The sequence below is a fragment of the Balearica regulorum genome, chromosome 2 (genome assembly GCF_011004875.1).
Source record: "Balearica regulorum gibbericeps isolate bBalReg1 chromosome 2, bBalReg1.pri, whole genome shotgun sequence".
Classification (NCBI taxonomy): domain Eukaryota; kingdom Metazoa; phylum Chordata; class Aves; order Gruiformes; family Gruidae; genus Balearica; species Balearica regulorum.
This window is the reverse complement of record NC_046185.1, coordinates 150,534,338-150,552,297: the sequence shown is the minus strand read 5'-3', so window position 1 is coordinate 150,552,297 and position 17,960 is coordinate 150,534,338. Positions and strand designations below refer to the sequence as shown.

The 17,960-nt window shown below is 36.7% G+C and overlaps 1 protein-coding gene across 3 annotated transcripts in view; it reads left to right on the top strand.

The window, feature by feature from the left end:
- MPP7 (MAGUK p55 scaffold protein 7) overlaps positions 1-17,960 on the top strand; it is a 156,160-nt gene that overhangs the window by 104,316 nt on the left and 33,884 nt on the right. For all 3 annotated transcript variants that reach the window (XM_075746408.1, XM_075746407.1, XM_075746409.1), the window contains 6 exons: positions 3,504-3,635; positions 10,788-10,869; positions 11,807-11,892; positions 13,715-13,789; positions 14,403-14,599; positions 15,114-15,178. In XM_075746408.1, coding sequence (XP_075602523.1) covers positions 3,504-3,635; positions 10,788-10,869; positions 11,807-11,892; positions 13,715-13,789; positions 14,403-14,599; positions 15,114-15,178 — 637 coding nt within the window. The remainder of the gene's footprint in view (positions 1-3,503; positions 3,636-10,787; positions 10,870-11,806; positions 11,893-13,714; positions 13,790-14,402; positions 14,600-15,113; positions 15,179-17,960) is intronic.

The window sequence follows — 17,960 nt, the reverse complement described above, 5'->3', positions numbered from 1 at the left end:
TGTGTAAGTTGATAGCCTAAAATTTCAATTTATGAACTGTGAAATGATCAGTGATAGCTTTAATATGAAAAATACAGCATTTAGTTATTAGACATTTCAGAGGTCTGATGAAAGTATTCATTTCCAGCTAGATCATGTCTAAGAATTTAGCTGAACATCAATATTTATATTTAGGTAGTGCAGGAGTTTGAATCATACCTTCTTTCAAGTTCTAAATATGGACCGTGTTTACATTAATGAATCATAAGCATAGAACTTAGAGCTGAAATAAAATCTTTTTCTCCAGAGGTGCCTAAACATACATGACCCAAATCTTGGATTGTACATGCATAGTTCTGAAAAGTTGTGTATTTGAAAACAAAAACAAAACATAAAAAAAAAATTTAAAATGTCATCTGCTCTTCTTGCAGTTCCTTGTGATAGGCTAAAATTAGTATCATAAGAGTATAAACCTTCAGTGAATAAATCAATTCCTTCTTATGTACAAAAAGAGAACATTACTACCTTTATATTGCCTTGTGCATTTACTGCACAATTTTTCTGTGCAAATGTTGTTCATGACAGGATCCAAGTTTTATTTCTTGGCACTTGTAATTTGTTTGCTTTTTAAAAAGTCCCAACCTTTTCTAGAAAAGTCTAGTCTGATAGATAGTTTTTTGGACTAAGCATGCATTATTTTAAATGCACAGTACAAAGAAGCTCCTGAAGAAATGTCCCTTTACTCTGTGAAAATGGTAATTTTTTTGTGTGTTCAGGACATATGGAAGTTCTCTCAAGGACGGGCTCTGATCGCCTCTAGTTGAATACATTAAGTGAAATCAAAATAGCTTTATGAGTTTTGCTTGCAGATAAATTATTGCCCAATGTCTATGCTGCTGACTATTTCAAGAGCAAGTACAGTGGACAGAAAATAGTGTATTAGAAGAAGCAATGATGGAAGACAAGCAGGAAAGAAATCTTAGTGTGTTCCCATAATACCAGAGTTTGGGTAAAAGATCTTACATTGAAAATTCTAGTACATCGTGGTTTAATATGGTTTTCTGTGAGGACAAAGGAAGGGCTTGATAAGTTCCAGTTGTTGTGAGTGAAGAAAAGCATCGTAAATACCAGACATTGATTGGCATTGGTTTATGATACTTCGGCTGCATCATTCTTTTGCGCACAGTGTCCAGGAACCCGATGTGTCAGAGCAGGGAAATGTCTTATTAACGCTGGCAGCATAATTCAGTGTAGTATTGGACAGAATCTGTTTTGCGAGTTTCATTGTCAAGGGTAGGTTCTTTTGAACATGTTTTAAGTTGCTGCCTTTTACTCTGGAAGTGGTGCTTTAGATTATTTTCATCTGTTTTCTCTATCTGCCTGATTGTTTTTAAACTGCAATATAGAACCTCATTAAATTGAACCAGTCCATGAATGTGCCCTAGCTTTATGTGGAAAAACGTAATTGCAGAAGACTAGTTTTAGAAGTTTTAACTGTAAGTAGCCTGAAGTAAAAGCAAACACTACTTTTGTTTTAGTATGTCTTTGATATTTCACATACATCTTTAGAAGAGTGCATGTGATTGCATGGCTTTTACATATGTAATGCTTCATAATACACATTTCCAGGAGGAACCATAATTGCTAGCCTGAGGTTTTTAGCTTCAGATCTAAAATCAAACTGATCTTTGGTGGGAGGGAGCTAGTAATTTCTGATGGTAAATAGTACAAATACATAACTGTGTCTTGGGAAGAAAACCAGAAATAATTAGTTAGTGTGTGTTGAAATGTTTTCATCAGTTTGTACAATGTGCACAGAAATTAGTAAAATGATAGCAAATTCTCATGAAGCAGGCACGATCTTCCTCTGTGTTTATTTTGTTTAAGACCTAACTTCTAAATTTAAACTTCAGAATTTCAAGATTACCATGCACTCATTGCCTTCTGCTTTTGACATGACAGCTTGTAGCATTGCCTGGAAATAGCTTTCTGTTGTTAGTCTCCTCCACTCAGGAGGAAAATCCTGGAATAGCATAATGGAAGTGTCATGCTTCTTTTAAAACATTTGCATTATCCTTGAGAACATACAGTTTCTGGTCATTTGTGTACTCAGTCTAATCTTATCTGCCTTTTATTAAGTAGCAAGTAAACTGGCATCAGAGAAATGGAGCCATTTTCCATTCTTTATTAAGGAGTTTCTTCTTAATCATTATGATAATTGATATAATAGATTCATTGTTACAGTCATTGATATGATACCTTCTGATATCATCCATGTCAACAACATTGATGTGTTCTATTTTATCCTAAACATCTCAATGTTTTCCAAAATGCTGTTTTTATTGTCAGGAAGGTTATCAATTTGCAAATTATTTCTGCTATTTGGACTAAAACTTTTGTAATATTGATTCTTTGGGAAAAAATATCAGGTCAAAATGTAAAATATTTGAGTATTTAGGAGCAGCTACTTGAAAACAGAAGAAACTGAAAGTAGTAGATAGAATTATATGTATGGCTGTTGCTGTTGTTCCTGCTATAATGCATAGTTTTCACTACAAAACTAAAAGCATTACTTTACCATTTTTCACCAGTTTAAAAAGTGTTACAAATAATGAAAACTTTTCAAAATAGAAAAGAACTTTGAGTTCTGTATCTAGAAAAAGCTGTGAATTTTAGATTATAGCTGAGATTTTTTGAGAGCCTTAGGAAAATGAGCTTTCTAACTTCTTTTGACTTTCAAGATTTTTTTTAATTTCTGCAAGTTCACAGATTATTTTAAGATTGAACCTTTTGTCAGGATTTGTTAGGCTTTTCTTTGAAAAATGTATTGTTCAAGTTATGCATGGACTGCAGAAGCAACAGAGAAAGAAAGGAGGCAAGATGTGACAGGAGATTGATAAGCATCTGCCTGAACCAAATAGTTTCAGCAATATATTCCTCAATCTCAATCATGAATTCCACAAAAAATTTAAAAATCCTAAGATAATTTGGAGCTTGTGTGAAAGGGACCTAGTATGAAAGGGATCCATTAGCTGGGTAAGCTTCCAGAGCCCCTCTGAAGGAAATGGTTGGGCAACAACAGCTTAATGTCATGCATCTCATGCTTGAACACAGGTACTGGAAGATGCTTATTTTGCTTATTTGTTTCATAGGACTTACTGTTTTGAAGAAACCTTTCATCTAGGATGTGTAGAGTGATGTTCTTACTTCAGGAGACTTGGGTTTTCTCCTGATCATAATTCTTGTCATTTCAAGCTAATGTGCAAAGCACTCGATATTTTCATGTGTATGAAGACACTGTTCTGTATCCACAATATACTAGTTGCATACATTGTATGTATGAAAACATATACTTCATGGAGTTCTTTCATCAGTTTGACCTGTGTTAAAATTGTATACAAGAGTTATATTCAATCTACATGCATCACGCTACTAGAGTTAGACTATAAATAATTTCTTCTGCTTTGTCTTTCATAAACTTTTCAGATGCCAAATAATAATATACTGACTATTAATGTTTCCAGGCTTTGCTCTCTGTGCATGATACTGTTGCTCAGAAGAACTATGATCCTGTCTTGCCCCCCATGCCTGATGATATCGATGAGGAAGAAGATTCAGTTAAAATAATCAGGCTCGTCAAAAACAGGGAACCATTGGTAAGTCACCTTGTCTTTTGTTTGTGCACAGGGTGAGGAGTGTTCAGATTATGAATATCAATGAGCGACATTAACTTGAAATGTGGACAGACAGACATTACGCATGTTTATTCATAACATTCAATAATACACTTGTGACTTCCATTCACAGTCATTATTAGTAAAGCATATGAAATGAATAATAAGAATTTCTTCATTCATGATGTTTGAGCATTACATATGTGGGCCAGTCTGAGCATTTAGATCAATAATATATTCATCTTTTATCTTGAATTCAAATCATGAGCTTGTTTTAAAATGAGAGAGAGAGAGAATGAATCCCCAAAGAAAACTTGACCTGTGTTGTGAACTGTGCCTGTTAGCATTCAGGTAAAAAAATGTGACCTTTCTATACACTGAAAAGAAAGCATAAAAACATATTTTAAAATACTTGAATTGAAATCTGGGCAAATTTAAGATGTCTGTTGTTGTACTTTGGATTATGAGTACTAGAAAGTTAATATCTTCATGGGGATATCTGGAAAAATGAAAGGACTAAACCTAGGTTGTATTACAAGAATATTAAAATGCTTTACTGATTTGGTTATTTTTATTTGCTATAGAGTGGGAGTCATCTTGTATAAAATTTAACTATATTCTTTTTCTCCTGCAAACCAGTAAGAGCTTTGTTTTATGTTGTACTGGATATTTGTTTTAATGGATAGCAATCCTGAAGAAATATCTGCAAAGTTACTTTGAGAAAGCCGTGATTCTGTACTTAAGATGTCAGAGGGAGAGCAATGCTTCTGTTAGACATGCAAGGGTAGCTTGTCCCACATAGATGTCTTACTATCACTCTTATTGTTAATGGATTTCTGGCATCAGTAAACAAGAAATAAGTTTTGGTATTGACTGCCTGTAGGTGCCCATGAGCATAATTAAAAGGTTGACCATATGGAAAGTTTTTTACTTTAACATATTAAACATTTTTTTCCCAAAATATTTAAATCATAGCTTTAAGTTTTCCTTTCTTTTAATCAAAGAAATTATTTGAGAAAGAAAACAAACTCGTTTTAGGATTTAGTATCAGAAAGAGTATTAATTTTGAAAGATGAAGAAATTTGAACATATGATATGAGATGAGTTCTAATTGAGCAGCTTATTTTTTGTGTTAATGAAAACACCTGTATTGTTTTATCTTGAATTTATGTCAGAAAAATCTTAAAATCTTTTATGTATTTTCATGTTTCAAACATGATTTGCTACTAAGACTTCCATGAGTTACATACTGTAAGTTAGTAGTATCTCAAAGTGAACTGAATAAATACCAACTTTGAAAACAAAACTGAGAGATTTTCTACCCTCTTGAAGGGACAAATAGAGTTGCATAAACTAAAGGTTATCCTTGGGCTGTTCCTCAGATTCCACTCTTACCCATCGATGGTGGTGGGATACTAAACTCTTCCAGATATGCATGTGTCTGTTGTGGTTTAACCTCGGTAGGCAGCTCAGCCCCACACAGCCACTCACTCACATTCCCCAGTGGGATGGGGGAGAGGATCAAAAGGATAAAAATGGGAAAACTCATGGGTTGACCTAAAGACAGTTTAATAGGTAAAGCAAAAGCTGCAGGCAAGCAAAGCGAAATGGGGAATTCAATCACTACTTCCCTTTAGTCATCCCAAGGAAAGCAGGGCTCCATCATGCTTCGTCATGGTGACCTGGGAAGGCAACATGCCATAATTCCAAATGTCCCCCCTCTTCTTATGACACCATCACCACAATACATAACAGACCTATTATTTGTGTCTTTGCCTTCTCCAGATTTTTTTTTTTTCCTTAGGCAGGGGTGAGAAGAAGCATGGGTAGTAATTCAGATAAGGTCTTACCAGAATATGGCATGGCAGAATAAATAAAGACAGGTTTTTGCTGGGTGTATTAGATCTACTGCATCTACGCTTCCAGAAGTTGCTTTACTAAAGAAAGGATATGCCATGATCTATGTTTACTAAACTATTTAAAATTTCCTATTTATTCCCATGTCTTTTTAATTGCATGTACTTCAGAAATTGCTCTAAAGTCTTAGATATTCTTAGCTGAGTACAGATCAAAGAGTCTCTGCTTATTCAGTTTATCTATTGACTACTGTCCAGTCATAAAGTCAGACTTCTCTTTGCTTAGTTGTATCAGGATTCTTGCTACTGACCTTGAGACTGAAGGCACCGTACAGTATTTTTTCTGAGATGGAGATTGTCTGATTTCTTAACTTGAAGATACCGAGCTCTCTGAACTTTTTTTTCATCTCATATATTCTCATTCTGTACTTGTACACAAACAGTAGAGACTGTTTTTCTGCAAAATAATAAGCTTTATATCAGCTGCACACCCTGGAAGTTCTTGAACTGGATATCTCCTTTGGAAGACTTTCAATGGTACTCTCTGTGAAGAAAATTAGGCACGCTCTAAACTTCTTTGGAATATGTCTAGTGACCAGTTTTATATAAAACTGCCCCACATTTCCTCTTGTACTTGTTTGTGCTTTTCTCTGAGTTAAGCACCTCAGCGGTGTTCTGAGCTGGTGTTCATCACATATTAATGAAGCCTGAGTTCCCAGGAGTAATCATCTCAAAAGAGGGAAACACATGGTTTGTGGGAGGGCCTTCTGTTTGCCAGATTTCATCAGTTCCGAAGGCAGTGCTGAACTTTCCTCTAGTTTTTTGGATGATTTAAGCTTCTTGTTAATCTTTCCACAGTTTGTTTGTTGGATTTGGGTTTGGGTTTTTTTTCCCCCCCTAAGTGCTCTATTAGTAAATGCCATTCTAGCAGAGTCTTGCTCAAGTGAGGTGAAGTTGTGTTAGGACGTTTTATCCGAACAAAGTTATTTAGAACATCTCTGATTATGTGAAGAGAAGTAGAAACATCTCTCTTCAGAGATAGTCCAAAACTCACCTGGCTATAATTAGACTTCTTATCAGATAGCTTGGAGGGTTTTTACTTATGCCTACCTCTCCAGGGCTTTTTCTGCCACTCCCATTTTCCTGGTTAGTGTTCCTGATATCCGAGATGTACAACCACACTACCAGGAGTTCAGCTTCTGGCATCTCACTACTTCCAGCTCCCAAATGATATTCCAGGTTTGTTAGAGCTGTCATGCAGTTGACATTGGATAGGATGATTCTTAACATTAAGATGGTTGCTTCTTCTTCACACGGATTCTTTTCACAAAAATTTTGCCATTTGAAAACTAATCTCTATGCTGTGTCTGTAGTCAAGAGAAAAACAGGCAGCTCCAGACAATGAACCATGGCTATCTCTTTAAGATGCCTGTCTTCATGAAAGAGTGAATTCATTCTCCAGAGCTGCCTATTTCTTTTCATTAACTGTTGGAGGAGCCTAGACACCTAGCTTGAACTAGATACCTGATTTCCATAGCTGAACTTGGGTGAAACGAATCGTGGTGATTTAGGAGTCGTTTACATGTTCTGCCCATGCAGATTCCACAGCTCTTCCTCGTCTCTCACTCCAAGTCCCCGTAGCTCGGTTCTTATTAGTGAATGAACCAACAACCTTATAGGTGGGATTAATTTGGGTGTAGGGACAGCCTTAATGTGCATAGTCTATGTGTCCATAGACAAATACTGATATTTGTATTTGCATTTTCAATACCAAATGAATTAAAATAAGGCTTCTTGAAGTACTTATTAGCATTCAACAGCTGCATGTGTTTTTGTTTAACAGAAAGGTATGCAAAAATGTTACTGATGTTTCAAACTCTCTTATTAGTAATTTATTTTACAGGCTAGTCTTTCTTTCTTTAAAAATAAAGGCTTATAATATTTATGTTCTGGAACCAGCAGATAAATGGGTGAACTAATAAAGCTCACATCTGTGTAACTGTGAGTGATGTTCATCAATCAGTGTTGCTACATTAAAAATAAAAAAAAAACCACACACACAAAAAAAACCAACCAAAAACTGAACCCAAAAAACAGTGAAAGAGCCTTGCTGAAGGAGCTTGTATTATTTTTAGTGCTTTTGCATGGTATACCTTTAAACATTTTCTCAGTCTGATCACCATATGGCTCCCAAACTCCTTATTTTTCCCTTTAAAAGTATTTTAAACTGAGCTATGCTATTACATCTGTATATGTCTCATTTAGGGTAACTTACACTTTTGGCTAGCAACACTGAAAATATTTTCCAGCTCTCAAGGTCCAGTCTAACCTTCTTCCATTTTTAAAGCTCTAAATGAGGAGCTGCACTGCACATGTAACTGAAAGTACTGGAGCTGAACATCTCATAAGGAGAAATTCTTGCCAGATTATATATACTTCATAGTTTAAGCAGGGCTGGCAGCAGTACAAGAGAAGCTGCTTTTTCAGAAAAGCAACTCTTCAGGTTTTCAAAAAGAAATCCACTTGTGTTTGATGATTTCTTTTTAAGTGTTCTAAATTGGGAGGGAAGGGGAATTTAAGGAACCCCTTTTTTCTTTGTGTACTGTAGGTACAGCAAAAATACGTAACCTCAAACAGTGCTTTTCATGGGCCTGCCCGTTCACTTTGAGTTTGCCATAGAGGAGTTATTGCCAGTGAGATAACTCGGGTTAAATAATTTCCCTGTAAATTCAAACCTGATTTTGTGCTTTGTTTGAAAATTCCAATTTACTTGTTATCTTTTCTGGGGCATCTTTCAAATTGGCTAATCTGTGCTAGGAATATTCATTTTACGCCAGTAGTAATAATCGCATAAAGCATGAACTGACCATCCCACTTGGACAAGAGCCTCACCATTACTTCCAGAGGCCAGCTGGGTCAATACTGTGCTCTTTGATCACACACAAGATTTTTTCCTAGAGTCTGTCTAAATCCAAGGTGAAGTACCTGTTTTCAGACATCAGTGTTAGGGGCTGGGGTACCTGGGTGATCACAGTGGAGGGCTGTTGGCCATTGCCTGCCTTTTGCGTTCAGTGGCATTTAGAAGTCTTGACTTCTAGGTAAAAAGGCATAAAGCCCTTCTGTTCAAGGGTTTTTCCCTGATTAATTAGGAGAGCCTCTGGTTTATGTGGACAATATAGTGGAAATGTCCTGTATTTATATTTGACTCTAGCATCCTAATCCTGCTTTTTTCTTTTTGATGGATATATTAAAAAAAAAAAAAAGAAAAAGAAAAAGATGCTTTGTACTTTTAAACAGATGTAAACTTCAAATTAATAGCTGTTGCTTCAAGGTCAGAACCTAATATCGAAGTATAGGCTAGAGGGGTTAATGCTTTGTTTAATATATTCCTAATGGTACTCAATTTTTTTGCACAGAAGTCTGATCATGAGTTTTTTAAAGTGAGATTAGCTGCATGTAATAAATCTTTATCTTTCTGAAACTCTCAGACTAATGTGAAACTGAGGTCGTAAGAAAGAACACAAACAACTGCTTACCAATATAATTACATTATAAACAATACGTAAGAGTAAGCTTGGAAAATTGCAGAATTACTTCACTTACAGATAGAATCTCACACCTATAAATAAAATGCACAAACACAGCACATCAATTTTGCCATGAAGTGCTGGTTACTTTTAAAGTTTCAGCCAAAGAGAATATTGTCTGGTGACTGTTTTCATTTTTCTCTATTTGCAATAAATGCAGTTTGCATATAAAAAAATATAAATTGATCTCCATTTTTGTCTTCATGTCTTGTGTTGTCTTTCCATCGTAGAGGTAGAGGGAAAGGGAAACAAGTTTATTAACAGTCAGTAAAGTTGTTAGTAAAATGTCACCCCTGTTATTAAATTGTATGTATTTCAGCTTTATGTTCATGAAACACTTAAAAATTGAAGTAGTGATAAACGTGATGTTCGTGTTTAATCTAAACAAATATAGAAAGGTAGCTATAAAAAGCAATTTAGTTATTCGAGGAAATGTATTAAGTACTTACGTACCTTACTTCAAGCACAACACTTCTCTGATGGAAGGAAATTCTAACCAGGGGTGGCAGAGTGCATGTACCACTGTCTTGTACTCGCAGGTGAAGTAATACTGTTCGTTACCTAATCACAGATACGAACATTGACTTCCCTCCCAGACTCCTAAATTTCTCTGTTGATTAACAAAGTTAGAGCTATTGCAGGTAACTAATGACATTAACGTGGCAAAGTAATCATGGGCAGGTAAAAAGCTGTTGGCCAGGAGGTGCTTTTTTCATGGTGTTTTTTAAAAATACTGGATCAAATAACCTTTTTGGAGGTGATTATTTAGTATGACTTACCTAGGTCAAATCCCCCTCATTATTCTGTGGATTCCACCTGCCAGAGCAGGGCCAGCATTTCCCCCTCGCCGCTTCCCGCCTACCTGGAAGGACTGGTACCCCAGCCTGGGCAGCGGCTCCGTGCCTCCCCTTCCTTTCCCTCCGCGCTTGTTCACTGCCTGCTGCTTCCCCATCACCTTGTGCCTCTTTTCAGCACTCCCTCGCAGTTCTAGTTACAAAGGCATTTTTCTCATCTGGACAGCCGTTCGCTGGAAATTTAACTACATGATGTCATTTTACCTAAATGCCTTGCACCGTGTTTGTGTAATGTATGAAAACAGTCATGACTAATTCAGGAAATGTTCCCCTCCTCTGCATTTCTGTCCCACGAGTATTCCAGGTGAGCCCTGACATGTGGGGGTGTTTCTCAAATTCCTGTTTATTTATTGATAACACTGTAAAGCGAAATGATGATCAGTGGGTGCACAGGCAGTTCTGAGCATAAAGTGCAACTGTTATGAACACAGATAAGCTTTTTGTACTCGTAGTATGTAACATGGCCTATTTTAATGTGGGAACAACAATTTTCAGCAATAGTTTAGTACAGATTTAGCAGCAGACTTAAGTTACGCTGCAGTTAACATTAAGTTGAAAAGTCAACTTTCTGTCTCATTTGTCCTTTTTTTTTTTAAAGCTATGTACATACAAAATGCATGAGTTACTTCTGAATGGAAAAGAAGTCACATTTTAAGAGGATGGTAATAGAGCAACATATTTTGTCTATTCATGAGCAAGTGTCATTTCTGGCTTATTCACGTATCGATACAATATCAACTTTTTGCAGTTTTACATAGCAAATGTTTTTTAGTGTAGTCAATTGAAATTATGGTAAGATTAACCAAATAACTTTTTTTTTTTTTTTTTAAACCCAAGGGAGCTACTATTAAGAGGGATGAACATAGTGGTGCAATTGTGGTGGCCAGAATAATGCGTGGAGGAGCTGCAGATAGAAGTGGTAAGGTGTTCCTGGTTGGCACTAGCCATTCAAGTTCTATAATTCAGAAAAAGATGAAATGAAATGGCATATTTTGTAGAAATGAAATACATCACTATCACAAAGAAAAATATTTGAGATTTTGACAATTTTCAAAAGTGATCTTTCGATACTGGTGAAAGTATTCATGCTGAATTTTTTCCCCAATTCAGTTGCAACCAGGTATCTTTGACTTAGCAGATACAGGGTATTTTGAGATGTGTCACGGTTGGTTTCCAATTGAAGTCATCCACTTAGAAATGACAGGATATGCCCAGATTACAACCTGCTGATGGAGGAACTCAGGAGGGCTGTGTTATTTTACATTAGTACATTCATTTGGACTTTCAGCTGGTAATTCTCAAAATACCAGCACATCCTTGACTGCCATTTTTTGGTTTGGGTTGCTCAAAGTCTGCAAGAACTCACGCAAGAGTCCTGAATTACACTCTAAAGTGCTGCTTTTCATTGAAGGGAGAATCTAGGACAGTTGTGTTTCACACTTAGATGGGGTAATGGAGTAAATCTAGCTATATATTGTTAAATTAGGAAGCATTTGTGCTACAAATTAGCACTCACAGCCTAAGTGATCATTGCAGTACTTGCAGCTGTGTAGCAATAAGAAAGTAGTATGAGAAGGAAAAGAATTGGCACGGACGTTTTTAAAACATCTGCATGAGAGAGTCTGGAAAAGTCATAGAGAAATGGTACTAATTTTCAGGAGGAAGGAAGGGAGGTGAGTAAACCAACCATCTCAAACTTAGATCTGTGAGGACAGTAGCTGTTGTGTTCACCATATATCCCTGCTTTTAAGTTAGAGCTTAAAGTGGATGAACAAGGGAGCAAAAAGCTGAATGTTAATGGCATTTTTTGTATAATACATAGCTACCATTTAAGAACTCCTCTTTGCCTTCTGTAGGTCTTATTCACGTTGGTGATGAACTGAGGGAAGTCAATGGGATTCCTGTAGATGATAAAAAACCTGAAGAAATAATACACATTTTGGTAAATACCAAACATTTTAAAATTAATTAAGGGGAGTCAATAAAAAGTAATTAGACTTACAATTTCTGGTGCATTTCTTAGAAAAAAGAATATTCTACAATTATGCCTTTTCTTCCAGTGCCATCATTTACAAACCTCTATTGCCTTTCTCTTAAAGAATGATTTTCCACACATTACATATATATTCAATTACAGAATACTTGTAAAGCGTTAATGATGGCAATATGGCTATAAATATGTTGCAGAATGTTGCAGACCTCACTGTATAATCTACAGTTTTTAAGGCACACCATGATCTGTTGAATTCAAACTATTTTAAATGTATTAATTACTAACACATTAACTCCATATGAAAAATCATTCATAATATGTGTACTTGATAAACTAACTGGTATGTTAAGATTATATTTTATTTTGATTCACAGTATATAGCCATATATATGATTATGTTTGCACTCCTCTGGACTACACAGTCACTAAAGCTGGCCTAATTACTCACTTATGGAGCATTGTTGCAAATTAAGTAATTTAGACCTTTTCAGAAATATTTAATATTTTTACAGCAAAGAAAGCAATAAGGGTCATGCCACGTCTTTATGTTCATGGTGTAGGCATTTCTATATACTTAAATACCTTGCTGTCCTGCTGAATTGAGTGGCTGTCTCAGAATTTTGGTTCAATAACCGAAATGATTCATTTCAAATGTTAGCCCGCTGATATTCGGTACTTGCTTTATGCTTTTGTGTTCCCTACAGAAACATATTTTCCTGCAGAAATTAATATTTAAAAATCTCTAGAAACACAATAGCAGTAGAAAAGGTGTGAATAATTTCCCCATTTACCTCCTCAAGGTACAATATAAACATCAAAAGCTAGTTAGAGCTTGTTTCAAAAGTAACAGAATTATTGATTCCAGTCCTACGGCTGGTGAAATAAGAACTTGGCTGCTGCTCGTCAAACAGTGAGCTCTTGGATCGCAGACATGCCGGCAGAAGTCTGTCTCGCTTGGTAGTGGACAGGCCTGTTTCCATTTTGCTTAAATCTGGCTGTCTGTTGCACTCTGCTAGTTTTATGAAACTTGTCGGCTGCATGCAATAGTAGCAGAGGCTCCAGCTGATTAGCACTTCCTTCAATAGCAAAATGTCACTGAGGCAGTGGGAATATATTGTGGTTAATAAGTAAAATGCAGCCAGACACACTTTAAGTGGGATATAGGGAAAGATGAATGGATGAGGTGGTTGATGATGGCTAACTTGTTTTAAGATTTATAGTGGAGGGCTTTTTTCCATTTAGTACACGTAGTCTATTCAAAAATGTTTTTCTTTTCTCATTTCTTAAAGTTGCCAAAAGAATAAATCCCCCCCAATAGTTTTATATGATAAATATGGTACAAGCCTGTTTGAATTTTTCTATCTTTTTTTTTTTTTTTAAATTAAATGTTAGTTGGATTTTTCCAGGGATGTCCAAACTGTGCCAGGAGTCCAGCAGTTGCTTCTAATATGCATACATTTTAGCTGTAGCATTTGCTCCTGCTTTCAGTACAGAAGTGGGACCTCTGAAGCATGCAGGCCCCAGTTTTTAATGGTCCATCTCTGCCCACCAGTGAAGCAAATGAAACCGAGCATTTCAAGTGGGTATTTTAATCTGTGCAGTGCAAAGGTTAGTATGCTGAAGCTGTCAAACCCCATGGATCATGCTTGGGAGAGAATAGGTTCATTATATTTGAGTATTTTTACATTAATTTGAATTTCTTTTCCTTTTAAGATTTCCTTGAAATGTATAGTTTAATTCTCAGTGCATTTTCTTTTCAAATGTTCACCAGGCTCAGTCTCAAGGAGCAATTACATTTAAAATTATACCCAGTGTGAAGGAAGAAATGCCAGTGAAGGAAGGCAAGGTAGGCAAGACTATTTCAGAAGCCATTGCAGTAACAGTTATGCTGAGGACATGTATTGTTTGCTTGGATGACAGAACCAAGAATGTGATTTCTGCCTCCGGACTGTTTTTCTAATGTGACAACGTGTAGGCACTGTACACTTCAATATTCACGTGCTAGATTTACAAGTGGGTGTAACATGGTTCTTAAGCCCTAACTCTACAGCCATGAAGTTGACATAGGTAATCTTTGGTCTTCTGCAAGGACCTGGCTTGCTTGCAAGTACTCCTTGTCTTCCATCGTACACTGGGTAGAAGACACTTGAGAGCACCTTGGTGCAGAAGTGTCTTCTTTTCTGTTCCCTGAATGGGCACACTATTCACCTGCAAAGTCCTATTTGCCATGGATCATAGAGCCCTTACTACATTGGGATTGCAGTTGCAGAAGCAATGAATTTAACATTCCCTTATGAATTTCTAATGTTAGACATCCATAAGGAAGTTTTACAGCAGTAAATGTTTATTGCTTTACATTATTTAGCTCAATGGTTTTGTACTGTAAAAGTGAAAAAGGGAGATACCTTTGGATTACATTTAATACTTTGATTCTAAAGGTAAAACACGGTTTGTTTCAGATGTTTATCAGAGCCCTATTTGACTATGATCCTAATGAGGATAAAGCAATTCCTTGTAAAGAAGCTGGACTTGCATTCAGAAAAGGAGATATCCTTCAGATCATGAGCCAGGATGATGCAACCTGGTGGCAAGCCAAACACGAAGGTGATGCCAATCCCAGAGCAGGCTTGATCCCTTCAAAGCAGTTCCAGGAGAGGTGAGTACTGAGAACCATAGTTTCATTATTTTTTGTAGTAGAAGACACTTATTTGCCGAGTTGTTAAGTTAGCATAGTTGTCATATGTAATGCCCATAGATTACATGGGTATGATAAACCTGCATTTGCAGCAAGACAACTGAACTTGGAAACCTGTTGCTGAAATACTTTGGATTTCCTTATTTGTCTGGCTAGGATTAATAATGACAAAAACTGATAGGATAACACTGATCCAGATTGAAAGGAAAAACATATGGAAAATAGCACATCAGTATCTGTATTCACACTGATGTACTATGCAGGAGTAAGAGCTGCAGCAGGTTTTGGAGAGCTTACAAAAGCTGAGGATTTAGTTTTTTAGATTGTGAATTGATTGCACTGTTTTAAGTTAATTTCTTGTAAAATCTTGTGAATATTTAGCAATAGTCTCAAGATGTTAAGTGTTTATTAATCCCAAACTTGCAGTGAAAACTGAGGAGTTTGTGTCTTTCCCCTACCACCTCCCATTTTACAGGAGATTTGCACTAAGACGACCAGAAGTGCAGATTCAGCCACTGAAAATTTCCAACAGAAAATCATGTAAGTTTGTTAACCTGGAGTAGAAATCATACCCCTGATCTCTAACCCTATAAAATAGCAGTTTGTTTCAGCCCTGTGACTACAGGATGCATTTCTCCTGGGCACAATAGCTTCTTGATCACATTGTATCAGTAGGAAAATAAACATAAGAGCTGAAATTAAAAGCTTTAAAAGCAGCTAACAGTTTTTCCCAACCCTCTGACTTTGTTTTTGAAGCACTGAGCCCGATTAATGTTCTGATATATAATATTTCGAAGGTTGAAGAGTGTTCTTTTCCTGTTGAAATAGTACAGAATTAGCTCAACAGTTTCTATAATTTGAACTGCATCAATACAGTGAAATTTGTATTGAGAGTGAGATAAAAGGTCAGATAGTCTCCCCTTCTCTCCCCCAGACAGTTGATGATTTTTTTGTGTCCTATGATGCAGCACAAATTTAAAAGTCAAGATGTTCAGTTCTTTGACAGGCTTTCACAGAACCAGTTCTGACTTTTTTAAAACAAATTAATTCTTAATAGTCTCTGCTTTTAAATACAGTAGCTACACAATATAAGAAAAATAAGCTCTAAGAACGCGCATACATCGAAACAAATATTTTCTTTCCACTGGAATTTACATCAACATCTGGTTTAAGTATTACTGCATACTTTACTTGACCTGTTATTTCTTTCAGTTGTACAGACTCATAACAAAGTGAGTACAATGTAAGAAACTATCATGCTTCAGTAGGATCTAAATCTTAAATGCAAACACGTTTGTGAGTTCAACTAGAAATATTCAGAAAGTGGTCTAAAATTTCCAACCATCTTTCATTCTCTAACATTAAAAGAAAAGGTATGGATACTGTGGCAAACAGTGGACGCTGGCACACTAAGTGCCAAACTAAATGCTTTTAACGTTAAGTCTCTCACCAAGGTTTCTGTTGCAATTTTTCTAACTCCTTGCTATGGCTTTTGTGTTCTGAAGTTTGACAGTTTTCTAATAATCTGCATTTTCTATCTTTCATTCCATTTCACTGTTTGATTGCGTGCCCTAACACTATTGTTAACTCCAAAGTGCTTGATTAGCTTTGTAATTACAATAACAGACTATATGATTGTGCTATAGCTTTTCTAATTTACATAGATCTTAGAAACAAAGAGGAGCTCCTCCAGCTTGTAGTAAATCTATTGTTTTTCTAGGTTCTAGGTCAAATTGCTCTGCCCCAATTTTGGAAAAGTGTCTGATCCCAGGGTATATCTATTTCTCTGTCCACTGTTCTTGAATCTGGATAATACCCTTAACAAGAGCCTTCAATTAATGTGGCACTGGTGCTTTTGAAGAGGTAAATCAGCTGCTGCAGCAAAACTACATGATTCCTTTTGTAATGGACTGCATCTTTTTAGTAACCTTCAAGTGAAAGGTTTTACAAGATGCATCTCACCCTTCCAAATTGGCAGTCTGAACTTGATTGGGAATTGCCAAAATTACAACCCAAAGACGACCTGCAGTATGTTGTCTGCTATTGTTGTCTCTGCTGTCTCCACTGACTTTGCCTTAACTAGCTTAAACAAGGGAGAACAGTTCCTCTCTTCCTCCACTTTCCTTTAAAACATAACAGCACCTTAGGGTCAAGCAGTGTACATATTAGCATTGTCTTTTAGACTTTCTTGAGACAAAGCAAGGTCTGGCTAAATACCATCTCGAAGACAGTGGTGCCTCTTGAAGGAGGAGAGACTGCAGAGTAATGTAGAGTTATCATTTTCTCTTTTCCTCATTTCTTAGGACAGTCTGCTGCTACATCTGCCAGATTTCCATGGGAAGAGGGGGAGTGTTGTTCTAAGTAGAGGTCCATCCCTTTATTCAAAGACTAAACATGGTTTTAATGCTGGGAGGGAATTCAGATCCTACATAAAGGGGGCATTTTAAGGACAAGAATTCAGCTATAGAAAAGACGTCACTAGGATGTTGCTTGAGTTGCTCTCAGGAAAACCTTCCACTTGCCTGGCTTTTCAAGAAGATTCCACATAAGCTGGGAAACTCTGTGCCCTTGTGATCTTTCTAAAGTTAGGCAGCTTCTTTGTGTTACCAAGCATGGCAGTGAAGCTGTGAGATGCGGAGGCCATATCTGTATTTGTGCAGAGCAATCAACTTGCCAAAACTGGGAGATGCTGGAAAATCATGCAATGCTCAGCTGAACGAACAGCATACTATCAGTATCAGAAACATTAAGGAAGGTGACACAGAGGACAGAAAATTGGAAAGGACTGCTGGGTCTGATTGGTTTTTTTAGCCTTTTTCTGTATTGTGGAGTACATACAGCCCAGTGATGATTGTCCTCCAAAATTTTATTTAACATGTTCCCTTGTAAGGAGGTGGGAAATTAGAAATACTTGATTTCATCTGATTTTTAATCCTGTACTACAGGCCTTCAGCTTGATCATAGGGTTCTCCAGTGTTTGGAAGGGTAATTGTGTGGGGAAACTGATGTTCTGTAGATCTTCCTGAACTAGCTGTATATTGAAAGGTTGCTTGCTATTGTAGTTGATCTTCCAGTCCTATGATTGGAATTTCCTTGGCAGTTTGGAGGGAAAGGGCAATTTGCCAACTGATACTCTTATAGCTTCCTAAAGATGAAAACCTGTTGACTTCAGCAGAGCTGCTCATAAAAGTCCCTTTCCTGACAGGACTGGGAGTTGCACTAGGAAGCGTTCTTAAGACATGGTAAGTGGCACTGGATGTCGGCCTGCTCTGTTCAGTCAACTCATTCCACAGATCCCACGTTTTATAACGAGGAGGAAACC